The 20,774-nt window shown below is 40.0% G+C and overlaps 2 protein-coding genes across 5 annotated transcripts in view; both read right to left on the reverse strand.

Annotated features, from left to right (window-relative positions):
* Positions 1 to 2,671: 2,671 nt before the first annotated feature.
* LOC306648754 (sulfotransferase 2A1-like) overlaps positions 2,672 to 20,774 on the reverse strand; it is a 56,206-nt gene continuing 38,103 nt past the window's right edge. The window contains exons 1-6 of one of the 4 annotated variants that reach the window (XM_079119058.1): positions 12,959 to 13,152; positions 11,686 to 11,894; positions 10,046 to 10,172; positions 7,322 to 7,416; positions 5,497 to 5,674; positions 2,672 to 3,324 (exon numbers count right to left, since the gene is read on the reverse strand). In XM_079119058.1, coding sequence (XP_078975184.1) covers positions 3,212 to 3,324; positions 5,497 to 5,674; positions 7,322 to 7,416; positions 10,046 to 10,172; positions 11,686 to 11,894; positions 12,959 to 13,091 — 855 coding nt within the window. In that variant the 5' untranslated portion in view covers positions 13,092 to 13,152 and the 3' untranslated portion in view covers positions 2,672 to 3,211. Of the gene's footprint in view, positions 3,325 to 5,496; positions 5,675 to 7,321; positions 7,417 to 10,045; positions 10,173 to 11,685; positions 11,895 to 12,958; positions 13,153 to 20,774 lie in introns of those variants that run through there. The other 3 variants (XM_079119057.1, XM_079119056.1, XM_079119059.1) reach the window with 3 other exon arrangements.
* Positions 20,345 to 20,722, reverse strand: LOC306648764 (mitotic-spindle organizing protein 1-like; the record flags this gene model as incomplete). Its single annotated transcript, XM_079119080.1, has 1 exon — positions 20,345 to 20,722. The coding sequence occupies one exon, from the start codon at positions 20,720 to 20,722 to the stop codon at positions 20,504 to 20,506; it is 219 nt and encodes a 72-aa protein (XP_078975206.1). The 3' UTR covers positions 20,345 to 20,503.

A 20,774-nucleotide genomic window follows, 5' to 3' on the forward strand; every position in this document is an offset into this window, starting at 1 on the left:
ATTCCGCATGGTATATTATTGGAATGATATGTTTGCTACTAATTCTTTTTTGTATCATGATAACAGCTTGCCATCCTCTCAGAACCAAGATCTGGGACCTCAAAGTAGATGCCCATCATTTACATTTAGAAAAAGAGAAAAAAGGAGGAGATGCAGGGCGCCATTCATGGCCTGCATATAAAACCAGGCTTGGTTGAGCTATCAGACACAGACATCTGGCTCTCAGGAGCTGACAATTATGAGAAATTGTTCCAGATTGCCTGGAGTATGTGGTTTCCATGCCGTGGTTCACCGCCAGAATTTGCAGGACCTGGTGGGATGACCAGCTAGAGCAAAATGGCTTAGTCCACCCCATCCTGTTTCTCATGGAAGAAGCTCCTACTAGTCCCCCTTTGATCTGACACATTAAATGAGGAAACATGGGCTCCTCCATTTTGTTAGCACCAGTCCCTTATGGACGACTGAAGCGGGCACACCCGTGATTCAGAAGACAATTGTCTCCTGTCTTTCTTGATGATAAATACATTTCTAGGAGACTGTTTCAGAGCTAGAGGATTCCTACAACAGGAACCCTTTTCCTCACCTGCCGGGGTCCAGCCCTAGCAGGAGTCCATGGGTTCCACACTGGTAAACGGGCGTGGGGAGACAGCGTCGGCGATGGATGGAGAATGAAAGGCACAGACTCTAGTTCTGGTGCAATCAATCCCACTTTATTCTGGGGAAGGCTGGGTTTATATACACTTTTCTTCAGGCTATGATGACAGGCTTATGATTAATAAAATCAAAGAAATTTCCAAAGCATAGGCAGAAATTGTTTTTACCGAAATCAGTAATCGTACAGATTACAAATATTTAATTAAGTCAATGAGCTAATACAATGTTTATTTCCTTACTATCTAAACTCTATGTGACCTAAGACTATTATTATTCTTGCGGTTAAAGCGATAGACAAATAATCTCACATGACCATTTCTACTAGGTCCATCTGATTAATACCTAGATTGCTAAATTACAGGAGGGCAACAGTCCCAATGGTTCCCATGGCTAAGTTTTTTTTTTTTTCACTAAATAAATTACCTTGTCTTATGTAGCTCCTTTTCCCAGAACAAGGCATTGTGTACCAATGTTTATTATAGGAGTGACCTATCTTTTGTAGGAAGGAAGGAATGTTGTGAAGCCTTATTCTTTTACCTTACTACCACACATAAACAAAACCATCATCTGGATTAAACCACCCTGTAAGAGACAGGGGGAGATCTATATCTACCTTCTCTAAGGGCTTGCCTTTGGGGGGTAGCAGGGCTTGCCATTAATAAAATAAGCTAGTCCATATCTAGTAGCTACTGTGGGAGGTGCTTTTTGCATACTCATGGTTGGAAAGACAGATGGCTCCGTGGCCAAATTTATGTACTGCATTACATGTTCATAACAAGCACCCCAGGAAGAAGACACATCACACAGTGGTAAAAGATTTTTTACTACTTGTGGCTGAGAAGGAGTTATAGTCCCTAATGTCTTATTAATATTCTTGGGAAATTCTGTAGTATGCCCTTCATCCTCAGTGATTACTTCCAAGGAATAGTATGAGTAATATAATATAAGAAACATAATGCAGAAAAAGCACCAGAGCCCAGAGGCAAGCATCTGGCATCTCCTGGGACGATGAGTCCTTGCAAACATCATTCCCCCAGTGGATCCTTGTCAAGCACTGGTTGGGTTGCCAGGCGCCCCCGCACTCACCCAATAAGGATGTGCAGTGAGACCCTAGAAACTGCCATTATTCTCTGTCCGATCTTCTTTGCCTGTCCTCTATACTCAATCATTTTCTGAAATGGTCTTTATCTTTTTAACGTTGTGTTTCTTTTTATCCCCCATTATGTTTATATTCCTTCTTGAATTTGATGATTGTGATGTTGATGGCACTACTTTGACTTTCATCTTCACTTATGATGACTCATTGTTTTTAACTGTTTCCAACTTTAGTTCTCTAGGTTTCTGAATAATACTCTTTTTATTTGAAAGAGTCAGAGTTTGAGGTAATTGAAATAACGTTTACCATTTTTCTCAACACGGAGGTGGAAATTATTCATGTTGGGGATAAATAAAGCCAGAGAGAGGAGAAGAGGGTAAGGAGAGAAAGAGAGAGAGAGAGAGAGAGAGAGAGAGAGAGAGAGAGAGAGAGAGAGAGAGAGAGAGATACACAAAGAGACATACACAGAGACAGTAGAGACACACACAGAGAGAATAAGAATATAAGGATAATAATACTTGCAATCATGGATCATTGTTTGGTTTAGGCAGCTGAAAGTACTGACTTATCTATATCACCAAGAGAAGGTTTTACTGCCTGTTTAATTTTAGTTAAATCTACAGTAATCTCAGTGGGAGATGCAGCAGGGAAACTGCACAAAACAAGACAGTCTGCATGGTGCCATCTCTTAGTCTCCATATTGGGAGCCTGCGTGCAGTTAATGGTTGTACAAGGAGACTGAGTTAACCGGGACTGCTGCCGTGAGAACCTCCGCTCAGATCCTTGACAGCACAGGTACAAGACAAATAAAGCTACACAAAGCGCAGTAATAATTAAGAACATTAGAAAGTTCTTAATGAAGGAACATCTTCACTAATTGACAATAGAACAGTCACTGAGCAAAATCCATTTGCTTCCCACTTAGCTGCTTCTACATTTTATTTCTTGTTTTAAAATTTAGACACAATTGTGGGTGATATTATATGTTTGTAGCCTCTTACATGTTAAGATACTACAAAGATCTTTTCAAGGCTAGGATGTGAAAAGTGAATTGGGACATTCCAGTGATTTTTAACAAGCATGTGATCAGAGAAACAAAAATGTATGATTCAAGGCTTCCGAGTGAAGACACAGTTTTTTTTTTTGTTTGTCACAGCATCATAGTTATACACAGCAGTTGTGTTCATCCAGAAACACTCAGTCATAGTTGGAGATCCATTATAGTTTATGCTCCACCTATCCCTGCCATGTCCCTACCCTCTCCCATTCTCCTTCTCTACTTGACTAGATTTCCTTTTGTTCATCTATTAATTTATATTTCATTGGTTCTTTACGTTATCCTATCCTTCCCTCCCCCTTTCCTCTAGAAGTGGGTTTTATGCAAAGAACCCCCCTGTCTTCCACATGTCCCAGGACAGGACAGCAATCAATATCCGTAGAAGATCCAGATTTTCTTGGACATTATTCCCATGGGAACAGGTCTTTGGGAAAACCTGCCATCTTCTCTTGGTATACTTTATGAAAAGCTTCAGCTTGGGCCACTGTGAAGTGATTCTTCCAGTCCCCACAGATGCCTGGAAAATGTGAAGGAGAGACAGATCAGATCTAGTGATAGGTCTGAAGACTGAGTGTTCTCCTTGCTCTGTCAAGATAGCATGATAAGTGGATGATGATACATAAAGGGGGATGGGAGGGAGGCAAGAATGGAGGAAGGAGGGACCTTAAAGAGGGAAAAGAGGGATGGGAAGGGTGGGGGGAAAGAAAAATAACAGAATGAATCCAACATCATTACCCTACGTAAATGTATGACTACACAAATGGTATGCTTCTACTTCATGTACAATCGGAGAAACAAGTTGTACCCCATTTTCTTACCATAAAAAAAAGATTTGCTTACTAAACAAACACATCAAAATAATAAAAGTGTCAAAAAAAAAAAAAAAAAAAAAAGGCAGCAGAGTCACCATGGGTCATGGTAAGCTCTCCTGCTGCCTGGCCACCATACCCATTTACACTTCTACCTGCCTGTATAGTGTGTCCTGACTCCCCCTCTCTCCCCAACCATCTTGTACCAAATCCATAAGCCACAGTGCTGGGTATAAAATCAGAACATCTGGAATATAACTAAGCCTGACCACTTCTTGTTTTACCCCTTTGGCCCAAGATAACAGAATTTCTGACCTGGGTGATGAGAGCAGATGACAACTAGTCTGCTTTGGCCATTCTCTGATAGGAGCTATTCTAACCCTGGCAACCACACTGATGCGTTGCCAGGCCCAGTGGCTCCAGTCACTTCTGGTTCCGAGTCTCCCACGACTTCCATTCTCTTGCAGGTAAGTCCCTTGGTGCTTTTGTGCTTCTGGGCATAAGGTCCCTGTTGTTCCAGACGCCACCCCTGGGACTGCCCAGCTTTAAACATGCCAGGCTCCCCCTCTGCAGGCTCTTTACCTGTCTTGACCCCGCCCTAGAGTGCTGTCCTGCTGGACGTATTCACGTCTTGTTCATTTGCCTCTTTCAAATGTTTGCTCCCATGCAGTTACTCAGTGAGACCCTCAGTTCAGAGCTGAACACCTCCACGCTCGTTCACCTCACAGCAATGATCAAACACAACATGTTCTAGGCATTTCCTTTTGGAATGTGCACATGGTATGTTTTGAACATATTAGGAAGTCAACACTTTCTATTAATTATCTCATCCTTGGTGCTTCAAAGAATGACATGCTATACACTCAGTAAATGTTGTTGACAGGATTAATAAAGAGTGAATAAAATATGAGCATCATACCCTTTTTTATGGATAAGAATTTAGGAAGCCCCAGAGGCTTTACCATTGAGAACATTGGGGTAAAATGGAAACTAATGATATGGACATAATCAAAGCCTTCACTTAAGTGATTATGTATTATAATATGTATTATTTAAATTATGTTTTATATAATAGTACAAATAATGAATAAATATATAAAAATATCTATGCTAATATGTTATATTTATTTAAACACCATACTCATATGAATATAAAGTAGTAGAATGCCTAACATGTCATTGCTATCTTATAAAAACTCATTCTTACCCTGAGTTTCATTGTTATCTTCATTATCAGACAATCTTTATTGATTTCTTCTGCTAGACTCTGCTCTCTTACTGAGCAACATCCTCAGCCCAGTCCTCTGTTTTATCCCTCTGTGCTCCATGTGCACTGTGTGTAGTAATCCTGAACTCTTGAGTATCTTTTGAAGCATTTGGTAGATTTATTCCATGGTTCACCATTCCAGATACATTAGAACTGGAGGAATTTTGTAAAAACAGGTTCTCACATCACTTGCACTAGACATTTTCAATAGGCCTCAATCCAAGTGTGTTGATGTGATTCATCTTTCCTCACAGGAAGGAGTCCTGACAATGTCTCCTAGCAAATGACCTCCTCTCTACCTTCTTCAAGTTGGTCTTTCATTAGGTATTTCTTTCTTTAGGGCAGTTCTCTACGGTAAGTAAGCAGTGGAATAGGCCAGACATGATCATGTTCAACAACACCCTCCTTTTCAACGCTGAATCAACTTTTACCAGGTACCTGCATCCAATACCAGTAAGATCGAAACATATCATCCAAAAGGGCACACAAGGAACTTTCAGGGCCATGAATGATGAAATTTGATATGTTCAAACACCTTCAGTCTTAGTGTGGAGTGGTAAAGACAAGAGTGCCCTCTAAGTAATCTCATGCATTCTGAAACCAGAGCATTTACCTTTCCTTGCTATTGGGAACTGCTGATTCTTTACAGATTCAGGCAATATTTCATAATTGGACATCTTGTTTTGTTTCATGACCTGGAAGGAGCTATTCTTGAGGACTGAATCCAGTTCTTCTGGATTTAACTTCTGTCCCAGGAATTGACAGATCTTCTCTATGGTGCTTCTTGGGTCCTAAAGTGTGAACAAGTAAGAGTGAGGCTGTGAAAGGGAAAGACAGCAACATGGGAAGATTGGAATGGGAGTGGTAGGAAGGATGTGGGAGAGAAAGAGGAGAGGAAGATGTATCCAAATGGGAAAAGACTGAGATGGATTCCAGAAGGAGGGAGAGAGCAAAAGGGGACAGGAAGAGGGACAGAAAGGGTGTGTGATATGAAGGTCAGGATTGTTTCCCAGTGTGGTTGAGTTTAGGACATCCCAGAGGCAGGTGTCAGGATTTCTAAAGAGACTCTTGAAGTGCAAAATAAGGCCAGGAGACTAAGCCCCAAAGACTCCTCCTTACCCCAGATGATGCTGTGTCCCATAACTGGCACTTGAATAACACATAGGGCTTTGGAGTATCTTCCTCAACTCAAGCCCCATGATTATGAATGGATTTCCTGGGAGATCCCACAAAGGACATATTTGTAAGGAAAAAGAATTTGCTTTGGCTCCTACACCTTCCCTTTAGGATAACGGTGCTTCATTATTAGTTTTTTCCCCTGAGCCCCAGATACTATAGAACAATAATAAACAACTGTGACAGTAATTTAAAAAGTGTTGTGTGTTTTGTAGGGAGGATTACAGGGAAGTGTGGGAGCTTGCTGCTGAGGTAGGTGAACGTGGTGTCCAGGGGTCCTTGGTGAGACTTCGTGCTGAGAACACAGGAGAACATGAAGTAGCTGCAGGAAGGAGACCAGAGGCCTTTCACCAGGGAAGCAGACACGTTTGCATATTGCATCTGCTCCGTCCCCAAGACATCACTAACAGGCCACGTGTTTTCTGGTTTTCCTACATTGTTGAATAATTCTGAATGATATTTATAAAAATTCTAAAGATTTCAGTTACATCTGGACCTAAACTCACACAGAGAACTGTGCAGCTTTGTGCAGGTGAGTGTGGCATGGTCGTGCACCAACAGAAAAATCAACTTAGGATCAGTACATATTCAGTGTGCTATATCCAATCAGTGTGAGTGTCCTATCTACACACTCAGATATTTACTTGGGCATATTCAACAGACTCTCCATTTGCAATGTGCAAAGGCACAATGACTGTCATCCACAGTCACCATCCTGTGCTCAGATAGGTAGAAGTCTTCGGGTTGCCCAACTCTACCTGGACCCACCCCAGTGCTCAGCACCATCTGCAGACCTTTCCTGTCACTCCAGTCCCTGACGTCTCAGAGGAGTCACACAGAGTGACTTCTCATCTTCTCATCACCTTGTCAGTCAAGGGGAGAAGCCAGAGAGAGGGACATATTCTGGGGTTAGTGCTTTCTGCCTGTCAGTTGTGATGACTGGGTTCCTGTCAGCATCCTGGGTTTTCACGCAGAAACCTCGACAGCCACAGGTGTGAGCATAAGCCCTGGCACCCTGCCCCAGTGTGTGGAAGGGCCCTTTAGATGTTGCCAGATGAAACCCAGGATGAAGCATGGAGAAAGAGCTCAGAGCATGGGGTGGGGTCAAGCAGGAGCAGGCAAAGGAGACCCAGGGCTTATTAATTCACAGTGTTCTCCAAGAGGCTGTGCATTGACAGGAAATGTGCAGTGGAGACCCTGAGGATCAAGAGGGAGCAAGGAAGTTGTGTAGTGGCAGGCACTGACTATGAGAGGCTGCTCACCTTCTGCAGCTCTTCATAACTCAGCAGGAGGACGTTCTCCCTGTGTCTCATGGACATCCAGCCACGAATGTGCTCAAACCATGATCCATAGGGCACTGCAGGTCAGGCATGTGGGTGCAGGTTATACACTAGCAAAACAGGGGCTGGGCTGTCCCTGTCACTCATCACAACCTGACAGCTTGATTCAGGTATATTGATAAATGCTCCTAAAACTAGGTAATGAAACAGAGACGGGCACTCTTCCTGAATTCATTCTATGAAACTAGTATCATCGTGATATGCAAATCAAAAACATATCAAGTCTGATAACACTATTTCTGATGAACACAGACACAGAAAACCTATTAAAATATTAGCAAATCCTATTCAACAGTAAGATTGTACATCATGATGTGTTGGATTCATTCTAGGGATGTAAATTTGGTTCAACATGTGAAAATTTATGAAGGGTTTTTACCACATCCAAAGAATCTTCCTTGACAGAAGAACTTGGCTGAACGTCATAAGACTATATGTGTCAAACCCAAAGCCAAATATCATGCTAATTGGTGAAAAACTGTAAACATTTCTCCTAAGATCAGGAACAATGCAATGATGTCCAGACTCACGGCTCCCATTCAATAGAGTTCTTGAAACTCTAGCCTTAGAAATCAGGCAGAAGAAGGGAATCAAAAAATTACAAGTAGAAATGAAATCAAATTATCACTGTTTTCAGATGATAAGGTTCTATGATTTGAAGACCCAAAAACTCTCCCCAAACACTTCTACAACTGATTGCCAAATTCAGCAAAGTAGCAGGATGGAAAACCAACATAGAAAGCCCAAGATCTTTTCTTCATAATAATAATGAATCTGCTGAGGAAGAAATCAGGAATATAATTCCGTTTACAATAGTCTTAAAAAATCCTAGGAATCCAGGCTTAGTGACAGATGGTTACAATCCCAGGAGCTCAGGAAGGTGAGGCAGGAGGATTGGGAGGTGAGAACCAGCCTGTGCAACATAGTGAGGCCTCAGCACCTCAGCAACACCTAAAAAAGGGCTGGTGATGTGGCTGAGTAGTTAAGCACTCCTGTGTTCAGTCCCTGGTACCATATCAAACAATACTCAAGAAGCCCTGGATGTGATCTATCTAAAGTGGAGAAAAATCTCTTATAATGAGAATTACAGAATACTGAAGAACGAAAGTGAAGAATACATGAGAAGTTAAAAAGCCCACTTTTGTTCTGGGATCACCAGAATCAAAATTGACATATTACCAAAAGAAATCTACAGATTCAGTGCAATCCCTATCAAATACCATTGACATTCTTCAGAGAAATAGAAGGAAGAGTCCCAAAATTGAAATGACACACAAAAATCTAAAGCCATCTGAGCAGGTAGAACAATGATGAAGAGCTGGCATGTGACTCAGTGGCAGAGTGTTTGACTGACACGTGCATGGCCCTGGTTTAGTCCCCAACACACACACTCACACACAAAGAGTAATGTTGAAGGTATCACATTCCAACGTCTTCCCAGTCTCAAATCATACTGAAGAGGTGTAGTAACAGAAAAATTGAACTTATATCAAAACAGTTGATTAGAAGACACAGACACAAACCTTCACAGACAGACTCATCTGATCCTTAACCAAAAGCAAATATTGGAGAAAACAGCCTATTTAATAAATGGTGTTTGGAAAACTGAATACCTGCATATAGAAGAATGAAGCTAAATCCTGCACAAAAATGAACTCAGAGTGGATCAAAAAAACATGAATTAGACCATCAACACTGGAACTACTAGTTGGAAACAACGCATTTTCATGTCAATATATAGATGCAGGAATGACTTTCTGCATAAGACTCCTAGGTTCAGGAAGCAAAACCAAGAATTGATAAATGAAATGGCATCAAGTTGAAAAGGTTCTGCAACACAAAGAGAATGAGACAAAGAAAAGAGTGTGTACAGAATGGGGGAAAATCTTTGCCAGCTACTCCTGTGACAGGATTAATACCCAGAATATATAAAGTACTCAAAAATCTTAACACTGAAAATCAAATACCCCAATGAATAGATGGGTAAATGCCAATTATTTCTCAGAAGGAGAAATATGATGGTGAAGAATTTTATGAAAAATTTTCAACATCTTTAACAACCTGATAAAAGCAAATCAAAGCCACACTGAGATTGCATCTAACTCCCATTAGAATCACCAAGAAAACAAATAACAATAAATGCTGTCAGGATGTGAGTGAAAAAGAATACTTACAATTAGTACTACCAGCATGGATATCAGTATGGAGTTTTCTCAAAAGTCCAGGAATTGAACCACCATATGAATTGGTCATAGAACCCCTTGGTATTTATCCAAAAGAATTAATGTCAGCGTACTATAGCAGTACATGCATGCCCATGTTAAGAGCAGTTCAATCACAGCAGGTAAGGTATGGAGCCAGCAAGGTGTCCACTGGCTGATGAATGGATACAGAAAATGTACTCCATATACATGACATGGCTTACTCAATCATAAAGAAGAACTCAATTCTGTCACTTGCAGGTAAAAGGATGGAACTGGAGAACAACATGCTAATTGAAAGAAGTCAGACTCACAAAGTCAAGGGTTGTCTGTTTTCTCTCATATGTGGAAAGTGTACAGAAAAAGAATACAAAAGTGATACCAGGAAATTAGGAGAAAGGTCAGTCGAGTTGGGGAAGCAGATCTTATGTCTCAGAACACTCACCGTTTCCTTGGATGAACCATTTAAAGTATTGTTCCAGTGACTCTGGTTTAATAGAAAACATTGATGTAGTCCAATAATAATAACCTGATACAAGAACATCTTTGGGATTTCTCATGAGATATAGCACCTTAAATTAAGAAAAAATGAGAGAATGAAAAATCAGTCTCAATCAGTCATTTCTCACCTTGATCTTGATCTTTCCCCAGGCAGTTCTTACTGAATCTCTATTGAACTTCAGTGGGTTCCTTTAACAAATTAGTTATAGTATTCCTTAATAAAATATACATTATAAACTTCATATTTCATATTCCTTGATAGGAATAGAAGAGGTCTAACTTTTTACTTATTTCTGAGTTATTAGTCTACAGAATAGAGGAAGCTGCTGGAAAGTTTTAAATGGTAATTGGTGAATTATTTTTGTGTTCTCCCATAATGATCACTAACAGCAGAATGGATTAAGGAATTATGGAATATTGAGATTCCTAACAATATACGGTCATTCACACACAAAAGACATTTGAGAATCTCACAGACATTACTTTCATAAAGCATGAAGGCATTTATACAAATTCAAGAATAAGCAAAGTAATCTGTATCTGTATTGCAGGGTGTGTTTCCCTCAGTTTGTGAGCACCGATTGGTAGAAGGGGCCTGGGGAATCTTTCTGGACTGTAGAAATGTCCAAGTCTGATCTGGAGTATAGTTGTTTAACTGTGTACATATGTATATATTAAGAGGCCAGTGTTTAGTGTTAATGAAAACGTACATAAACACACACACACATCACACACACCAGTGGGAGTGTAACATCAGAATTTGACATGTGTTTGCACCAACTGTCTTGGTGTTATTCTTGCAGTTCTAATGTCTTCTTAGGTCTCAGTTTAATTGGCAGAGGTTAATGAAACCCAACAGGAGATGTGGAATTGTATGTATTGGAGCAGCCTCACTGTGAGGCACTTTCCAAGACAGGAGTTCATTAATCTAGGTTTCTTGGTGAGAAACATATGAAAAAATTCAGAAGTCAACAAACACTTTTACAAATCATGTTTCTACAAATAACCTGTGACACCTTAGATCCTGGATATCCATGGTCCATGCTGATTAATCCTCAGTCATGGGGAGGCTGAAGTGGCTGCTGATCACAAAGTACATTCACATGCAGTGGGCTGTGGTGGTTAGAATAGAGAGCCAGGCTCCTGAGCAGTCCCAGGAGTTATGCATTTATCGATGTGTGCATACTCTGCACTCCATATGGGCATTTCTGACTTGGGGGCTTCCACCTACCTGGCAGGAGGCTTTTATTGAATTAATATTGGCTAACATCTTCAAGAGCAGGAAGGAAGGATACTCCAGTGTAGATGCAGTTATAAATTCTAGTTGCACATAAGATGTGGTTTTCTAAGACTCTGGCCTTAGCCAGTCCTGTTATCCCTGAATTCAGGCTAGCTAATGTGTGCAATGGTCCACATCCTTGCACTCAATTGTGGTCTGGGTTGTGGCCTCATCAACCTCACCTAGTGTCTGAGAATCTCAGGTCTCTCCCAACCTACCCCATGAGCAGACAGCCTGGCAAGATCTACAGGTTTTATCTAGGCCCATGAAGGACAAAAAGCATTGATGAAACATTAGACACTGACCTTGGCCTTGGAAGTGAATAACGACTTGGGGAAGAGATGGAAGGGAAGGTGAGAGGTCAGGAGCCTTGGTCCTTCACTCTCATTTAGGAATTTGTAACCCAGATCTGTCTCTAACCAGGGTGAGCGTTCCCAGGTGGGCACAGACTGAATCCACTTGGTATCCCCTTTGGAGTGAATCAAGCAGAGAATTTCAATCAACCAGTGGGTTCCTAGATAAGGAAGGAAAAGTGATGTTCATTCATTTCAACCTGAGTTGTGAACAAGAAACCATGATAAAATCCATAACATAAACATAATCATGTACCCATTCAAAGCATGCAATCAGGTAGTGCTGAGCAGTGTTAATCATATTCCTGTTTGTGTCAGCCAATGTTCAGAACCGGTTCATCTTTAACTACTGGAACTCTCTACTTTTTAACAGCATTTCCCTCCTTATGTCCATGTTTCAGTCCCTGGATCCACCATGGGGCTTTCTGTTTCTATGAACTTAACTACACTAGGTATTTGCACCAATGGATTCATATAGTATTTGTCCTTCTGTGCCCAACATATCATTTAGCACAATGCCCTCAGGATTGATCTATGTTGTAGAAGGTGTCTGAATATTTTTCCTTGTTAATGATGAATTTTATTCCATTGTATTAATATGCCACATTTTGTTTATGCATTCACTTGTCAATGCATTTGAGGCTGCTTCCACCTCTTGGCTCTTTGCTGAGATCCTTTTACGATGTTCCCACTCTTCTTGACTTTCCAACACACCATCCCTTCTGATTCCATGGCCTCAATTGTCACTCAGTTTGCACTGCTCCTGCCCCCAGTTCCACTCCCAAGGTTGTAGAATGCATGCCCTTTCAGACCCTTGCAATTTCCCTGTTCAGTTTTGATTCCCAACCTTTTCCCATGCTGATTCTCCTACTCTAAAATAGTCTTCTTCTCCACATGGTCTCCTATTCAGTCTTTTTATTTCTACTGAGCTGCTCTTTTGCCGTTAGTTCTTCACTGGTCCTCCTCACCACCCATTTCTCCTATGCCATCACACAAACATCTGAATCTGCTTAGGCATCACTCCTATATGGTCTTCCAATACCTAAGATGATCCCTGCTGAGCACTTGTTTCCCTCTCTGCAATTGTCTGAATGAAAGTGGCTGGGCACTGCCCCTTCCTCCCAAAGCAGGGCTCCCTGCCATGTAGAGCACATTCCATCCATCTGCTGAGTGCACAAGCAATGTAGCTCTCACCTTATGGGTGGTTCCTGTCCTGATTCCTTACCTGACTTTGGGTACGACACCATTACTGTATCTTCATCCTTTATCACAAACTTAGTGCATGCTTCTTTTATACCTTCAATGCTGTAATCAAAATCAGGGAAATGTAACCCTTCATACCACACCTCATATGTCATGATGATGAATTCTGTGGTTGTGGGGCTGGAGTTCAGCTGTAGCCACCATTGGAAGTTGTGGGAGATTTTGGGAGACTAGCCTTTAAAGGAAATTTCAAAGAATCATTAACTTGTTCTTGTTGTCAATTTAACTGGTTGGTAAAAGCAAATTTTGGCTGGTGATCCAAAGTTTCATGGTATTGAGCAATTTTGGACTCATTCAGTGACCATGAGCATGATGATCTGTGCGTGAGTTCATGGGCAGGACCCCACAGCAAGTGCTGCCATATACGCCAGTGAGCAATACCTGGGACCTGAAGAAAGCCATTCTTTTCCATTTATTTGCATTGCAAAGAGTTTTCAGTATAGAATTTGTACATGAGCCTTGGTTTGGTCTGTGGTAATTTTGTACATTTGTTGTCCTATAAGCCTCTTGGATTTGATTTTCCATTTCATTCTTCAGATTTGGAAAATTTTCTGACTTTATTTCATCGAAAAGACTGTGCATTCCATGGAGAAAAGATAGCCTCTTCAACAAATGGTGCTGGGAGAATTGGAAATCCATATGCAACAGAATGAAACTAAACCCATATCTCTCACCATGCACGAAACTAAACTCAAAATGGATTAAGGACCTCGGAATCAGACCAGAGATCCTGCAGATTATAGAAGAAAAAGTAGGTCCAGATCTTCAACATGTCGGCTTAGGACCAGACTTCCTTAACAGGACTCCCATAGCACAAGAAATAAAAGCAAGAATCAATAACTGGGATAGATTCAAACTAAAAAGCTTTCTCTCAGCAAAGGAAACTATCAGCAATGCGAAGAAAGAGCCTACAGAGTGGGAGAATATCTTTGCCAATCATACTTCAGATAGAGCACTAATCTCCAGAATCTATAAAGAACTCAAAAAACTCTACTCCAAGAATTCAAATAATCCAGTCGACTAATGGGCTAAGGAAATGAATAGACACTTCACAGAAGAAGATCTACAAGCAATCAACAAGCATATGGAAAATGCTCAACATCTCTAGTAATAAGAGAAATGCAAATCAAAACCACCCCAATTAGAATGGCGATTATCAAGAATACAAACAACAACAGGTGTTGGCGAGGATGTGGGGAGAAAGGTACACTCATACATTGCTGGTGGGGCTGCAAATTAGTGCAGCCACTCTGGAAAGCAGTGTGGAGATTCCTTAGAAAGCTTGGAATGGACCCTCCATTTGACCCAGCTATCCCACTCCTTGGCCTATACCCAAAGGACTTAAAATCAGCAAACTACAGAGATACGGCCACATCAATGTTCATAGCTGCTCAATTCACAATAGCCAGACTGTGGAACCAACCTAGATGCCCTTCAATTGATGAGTGGATAAAGAAGCTGTGGTATATATATACAATGGAATATTACTCAGCCATAAAGAATGATAAAATTATGGCATTTGCAGGCAAATGGATGAAATTGGAGAATATCATGCTAAGTGAGATAAGCCAATCTCAAAAAGCCAAGGGACGAATGATATCGCTAATAAGTGGAGGATGACACATAATGGGGGGGAGGGAAGGGTTAGTGTTAGGGTTAGAGTTAGGGTTAGGGAGGGGGGCAAGTATGGAGGAAGGAAGGACTGTATAGAGGGTAAAGAGAGGTGGGAGGGGTGGGGGGAAGGGAAAAAATAACAGAATGAATCAAACAACATTACTCTATGTAAATTTATGATTACACAAATGGTATGCCTTTGTGCCATGTACAAACAGAGAAACAACATGTATCCCATTTGTTTACAATAAAATAAAAAAAATAAAAAAAAATTAAAAAAAAAAAAGATTTCAGTTACATCTGGACCTTGCAATCTCACACAGAGAACTGTGCAGCTTTGTGTAAGTTAGTGTGGCATTGTCGTGCACCAACAAAAAGATCAACTTAGGATCAGTACATATTCAGCGTGCTATATCCAATCAGTGTGAGTGTCCTATCTACACACTCAGATATTTACTTGGGCAGATTCAACAGACTCTCCATTTGCAATGTGGAAAGGCACAATGACTGTCATCCGCAGTCACCATCCTGTACTCAGATAGGTAGAGGTCGTCAGGTTGCCCAGCTCTACCTGGACCCACCCCAGTGCTCAGCACCATCTGCAGACCTTTCCTGTCACTCCAGTCCCTGACGTCACAGAGGAGTCACATAGAGTGACTTCTCATCTTCTCATTACCTTGTCAGTCAAGGGGAGAAGCCAGAGAGAGGGACACATTCTGGGGTTAGTGCTTTCTGCCTGTCAGTTGTGATGACTGGGTTCCTGTCAGCATCCTGGGTTTTCACGTAGAAACCTCGACAGCCACAGGTGTGAGCATAAGCCCTGGCACCCTGCCTCAGTGTGTGGAAGGGCGCTTTATTTGTTTCCAGAAAAAACCCAGGATGAAGCATGGAGAAAGAGCTCAGAGCATGGGGTGGGGTCAAGTAGGAGCAGGGCAAAGGAGACCCAGGGCTTATTAATTCAGTGTTCTCCAAGAGGCTGTGCATTGACAGGAAATGTGGAGTGGAGCACTGAGGATCAAGAGGGAGCAAGGAAGTTGTGTAGTGGCAGGCACTGACTATGAGAGGCTGCTCACCTTCTGCAGCTCTTCATAACTCAGCAGGAGGACGTTCTCCTTGTGTCTCATGGACATCCAGCCATGAATGTGCTCAAAGCATGATCCATAGGGCACTGCAGTCTGGGCACAGGGGTGCACTTTATACACTAGCAAAACAGGGGCTGGGCTGTCCCTGTCACACATCACACCCTGACAGCTTGATTCAGGTATATTGATAAATGCTCCTAAAACTAGGTAATGAAACAGAGACGGGCACTCTTCCTGAATTCATTCTATGAAACTAGTATCATCGTGATATGCAAATCAAAAATATATCAAGTCTGATAACACTATTTCTGATGAACACAGACACAGAAAACCTATTAAAATATCAGCAAATCCTATTCAACAGTAAGATTATACATCATGATGTGCGGGATTCATTCTAAGGATGTAAGTTTGGTTCAACATGTGAAAATTTATATATGGTCTTTAACACATTCGAAGAATTTTCCTTGACAGAAGAACTTGGCTGAACATCATAAGACTATATGTGTGAAACCCAAAGTCAATTATCATGCTAATTGGTGAAAAATTGTAAACAATTCTAAGATCAGGAAAAATGCAATGATGTCCAGACTCACGGCTCCCATTCAATAGAGTTCTTGAAACTCTAGCCTTAGAAATCATGGAGGAGAAGGGAATCAAAAAATTACAAGTAGGAATGAAGCCAAATTATCAGTGTTTGCAGATGATAAGGTACTATGCTTTGAAAACCCAAAAAGTCTCCCCAAACACTTCTAGAATGGATTACCAAATTCCACAAAGAAGCAGGATGTAAAGTCAACATTCAAGATCCAAGATTTTTTCTTCATAACAATAATGAATCTGCTGAGGAAGAAATCAGTAATACAATTCTATTCACAATCGTCTTCAAAAATCCTAGGGATCCTTAGTGACAGATGGTTACAATCCCAGGGGCTCAGGAAGGTGAGGCAGGAGGATTGAGAGGTGAGAACCAGCCTGAGCAACTTAGTGAGACCCTCACAACTCAGCAACATCTAAAAAAGGGCTGGTGATGTGGCTGAGTAGTTAAGCACTCCTGTGTTCAGTCCCTGGTACCATATCAAACAATACTCAAGAAACTCTGGATGAAATCTATCTACAGTGGAGAAAAATCTCTTTCAATGAGAATTACAGAATCCTGAAGAAAGAAATTGAAGAAGACATGAGAAGTTGAAAAGCCCTCCTTTGTTCTTGTATCTCCAGAATCAAAATTGACATATTACCAAAAGAAATCTACAGATTCAATGCAATCCCTATCAAATACCATTGACATTCTTCAGAGAAATAGAGGGAAGAGTCCCAAAATTGAAATGACACACAAAAATCTAAAGCCATCTGAGCAGTGAGAACAATGCTGAACAGCTGGCATGTGACTCAGTGGCAGAGTGTTTGACTAGCATGTGCATGGCCCTGGTCTAGTCCCCAACACACACACACACATTCACACATAAAGAGTAGTGCTGGAGATATCACATTCCAAGGTCTTCTCAATCTTAAATCATACCAAAGAGGTGTAGTAACAGAAAATTGAACTTATATCAAAACAGACCCATAGATCAATTGATTAGAATAGAAGACACAGAGACAAACCTTCACAGACAGACTCATCTGAATCTTAAGAAAGACATCAAAAGCAAATATTGGAGGAAACAGCCTATTTAATAACTGGTGCTTGGAAAACTGAATACCTGCATATAGAAGAATGAAGCTAAATCCTGCACAAAAATGAACTCAAAGTGGATCAATAAAACATGAATTAGACCATCAACACTGGAACTACTAGTAGGAAACAAAGCACCTTCACGTCAATGTGTAGATGCAGGAATGTCTTTCTCCATAGGACTCCTAGTGTTCAGGAAACAAATCCAAGAATTGATAAATGAAATGGCATCAATTAAAAAGTTTCTGCACAGCAAAGGAAAGGAGACAAAGAAGAGAGTGTGTACAGAATGGAGAAAAATCTTTGCCAGCTACTCCTGTGACAGAGGATTAATCCCCAGAATATATAAAGTACTCAGAAATCTTAACACTGAAAATGAAATAACCCAATGAATAGATCGGTAAATGACAATCATTTCTCAGAAGGAGAAATATGATGGCAAACAATTTTATGAAAAAATTTTCAACATCTTTAACAACCAGATAAAAGCAAATCAAAGCTACACTGAGATTGCATCTCACTCCAGTTAGAATCATCAAGAACACAAATAACAATAAATGCTGTCAGGATGTGAGTGAAAAAGAACACTTACAATTAGTATCACCAGCATGGATATCAGTATGGAGTTTTCTCAAAAGTCTAGGAATGGAACCACCATATGACTTGGTCGTAGACCCACTTGGTATTCATCCAAAAGAATTAAAATCAGCATACTACAGCAGTACATGCATGCCCATGTTAATAGCAGTTCAATCACAGCAGCTAAGTTATGGAGCCAGCCTAGGTATCCACTGGCTGATGAATGGATACAGAAAATGTACTCCACATTCATGACATGGCTTACTCAATCATAAAGAAGAACTCAATTCTGTCAGTTGCAGGAAAAATGATGGAACTGGAGAACAACATGCTAATTGAAAGAAGTCCGACTCAGAAAGTCAGGGGTTGTCTGTTTTCTCTCGAACGTGGAAAGTATACAGAAAAAGAATACAAAAGTGATACCAATAAATTAGAAGAAAGGCCAGTAGAGTTGGGGAAGCAGATCTATATGTCTCAGAACACTCACTGTTTCCTTGGATGAACCATTTAAAGTATTGAACCATTTAAAGTATTGACTGACTCTGGTTTCTCTCTCTCTTTTTTTCCAATACCACCAAAATGGTTTTATTTTTGTCATTGTCAACATGTACAGCATTGGAATTGTATCATTTTTGTTTTGTTTTATTTCTTAAATGTTACTTAAGTATGCATTAAAAATATACGTTTAAAGCCAGGAGCAGTGACATACACCTAATCCCAACTATCTGGGAGGCTGAGCAAGAGAATCACAAGTTCAAGGTCAGCCAGGGCAATATCACCAGACCCAGTCTCAAATATATAAATAAATAAATAAATAAAAAGGGATGGGGATGTGATTTAGTAGAACACACTGGGGTTCAATCCCCCTTATCACCAAAAAACTTTTAAGAAACATGACATATTAAGAAGGCCTCTGTAAACATAATCCTTTCTCCATATATTTTTCCATTTTGCTTCATATGTAAATAATTTAATCTATAAAATCACAAATAAAACTATAGGAGCTCTTATGGCCTAGAAGTACTTACATGTTTTGGACTTTGAGAATAAATGTTCTCTTTGATTTATAAATAATATGCAGTATTTTCAGTGTTTAGTATCATTCAAATCCTTATCACAGATTCTTATTGTCTCCTAACTTGTTCTGGTAATCGACCTTTTCAATTTCCTGGTAAAGATGCCATGAATTAAAAGTCATAATGGTCAAGCCAAGGTTAATTAAAGAAAAAGGGGGCAGAGAAAGTGCCTATCTAAATTCACTAAATCTTATTAAAACCACTTCTGCTTGTATGAACAACAAATAACATTAGTGAAGAATGAATACCATTCATTTAAAAGGTATCTAACAAAATCTAAAATTTAATCAACAGTGAGATTAAATCCATATTAGCCTTGCAAAAAAAATTCCACTAGACTCTGTTACAGGAACAGAACCAATAATATCCTAAATTTTCTAAAATTTATTTTTGAATCATCATTTTGATGAGTTAGAACTTTAAAAGGAAAAATGACACAAATGATTTTAGAAAGGCATACATATAATTCCTGAAACATTTCATTAGTTTTTGGTTAATTACTAGAAATCCTTATTCAGAAAACATTACACACTCATTAAAACACACCACCTATCTACTGATTTATTATATATCCACATCACATTTATTGGGTAAGAATTTCAATTACTTTTATGTAATAAAAGTAAAAAGTAATTTTGCATGTTGCCCATGTTCACTTTATACATTATTTTTAGGCCTTTATTTATAGAATATAAAACTTAGAAAAACATTCTAAATTAATATTACTAGCTGTAAATTACTCAAAATACAAACAAAACTAAGCGAAGCACTGTTATTACTTTTAAAGTCTAAGTTTATAGAAATTTTATTTTTTAGTCAATACAAAATTATCTAGTTCACACTATTAACTGTCTAGAGACTGTTTAAAAAACTAAACATACTCTGTTAAAGAGCAGATTACAAGAAATGTTTTCTATGCTCCTATTTTTAAAAACAAGGTTCTGGTATACATAGGGAATTTAAATACAAATTCATACATGGTGGCTAAAATCCTGTCAACTTTCAGCCTGATACAACATAAATCAACAGTTATTATGAATAAACAATTCAAAATGAAAGTTTATAATGGAAATGTCAACAAGTCATAAGTGCACATCAATACTGATGAGTTCCCACGATACTTCAACCAGGCACAGCAGATGTGCACATCTGAGAGACAGACTGCTTAGAAAATTAGAGCTATCAGAGCTATAAATAAGGAATACATAAATATAAACAGCAATGCCAAAACATTCGGGCCATTAAAAAAAAAGTGAATAAGATGCGATGCAGACGCATTTGATAGTCCTCTCTGTAAGCCACTTTCCACTGTTATAAAGCTATGGTTTTATAATTCTTTTTAAAAGGAAAATTGTTCTACACTGCTGCATGCAGTAATTTCACTGTACATTCTTGACTACAATGCAATCTCCAAATCCTCTTGACATGTCTCATCAGGATCTCTCCAGATAGTCAGCTTGTCATATTTTCAGGAGCCTTTATGCTTCAGTAGCCTTGCGAAGTTCCTTAATAACAGAGGATAAAGCTTCCGGGTTAATTCCTTGTTCACAAAGCCGTACACAAATAGACAGTGTTTCCACATCTAACCCAGTATTCAAAATTCTTGAAATCTCAAGCAGAACGTCCATGGTCTCCCTCACCGCATTCAAATTGGCGGGCGTCGACGCCAACGCCCCGGAGCCGCCGCCAATAGCCATAGCGGCGGCCGAGGGAGGCGGAAGAAGGGCCTGACCCGGAACCTTAGCGCCT

This window comes from Sciurus vulgaris (assembly GCF_902686455.1).
Source record: "Sciurus vulgaris genome assembly, chromosome: 17".
NCBI lineage: Eukaryota > Metazoa > Chordata > Mammalia > Rodentia > Sciuridae > Sciurus > Sciurus vulgaris.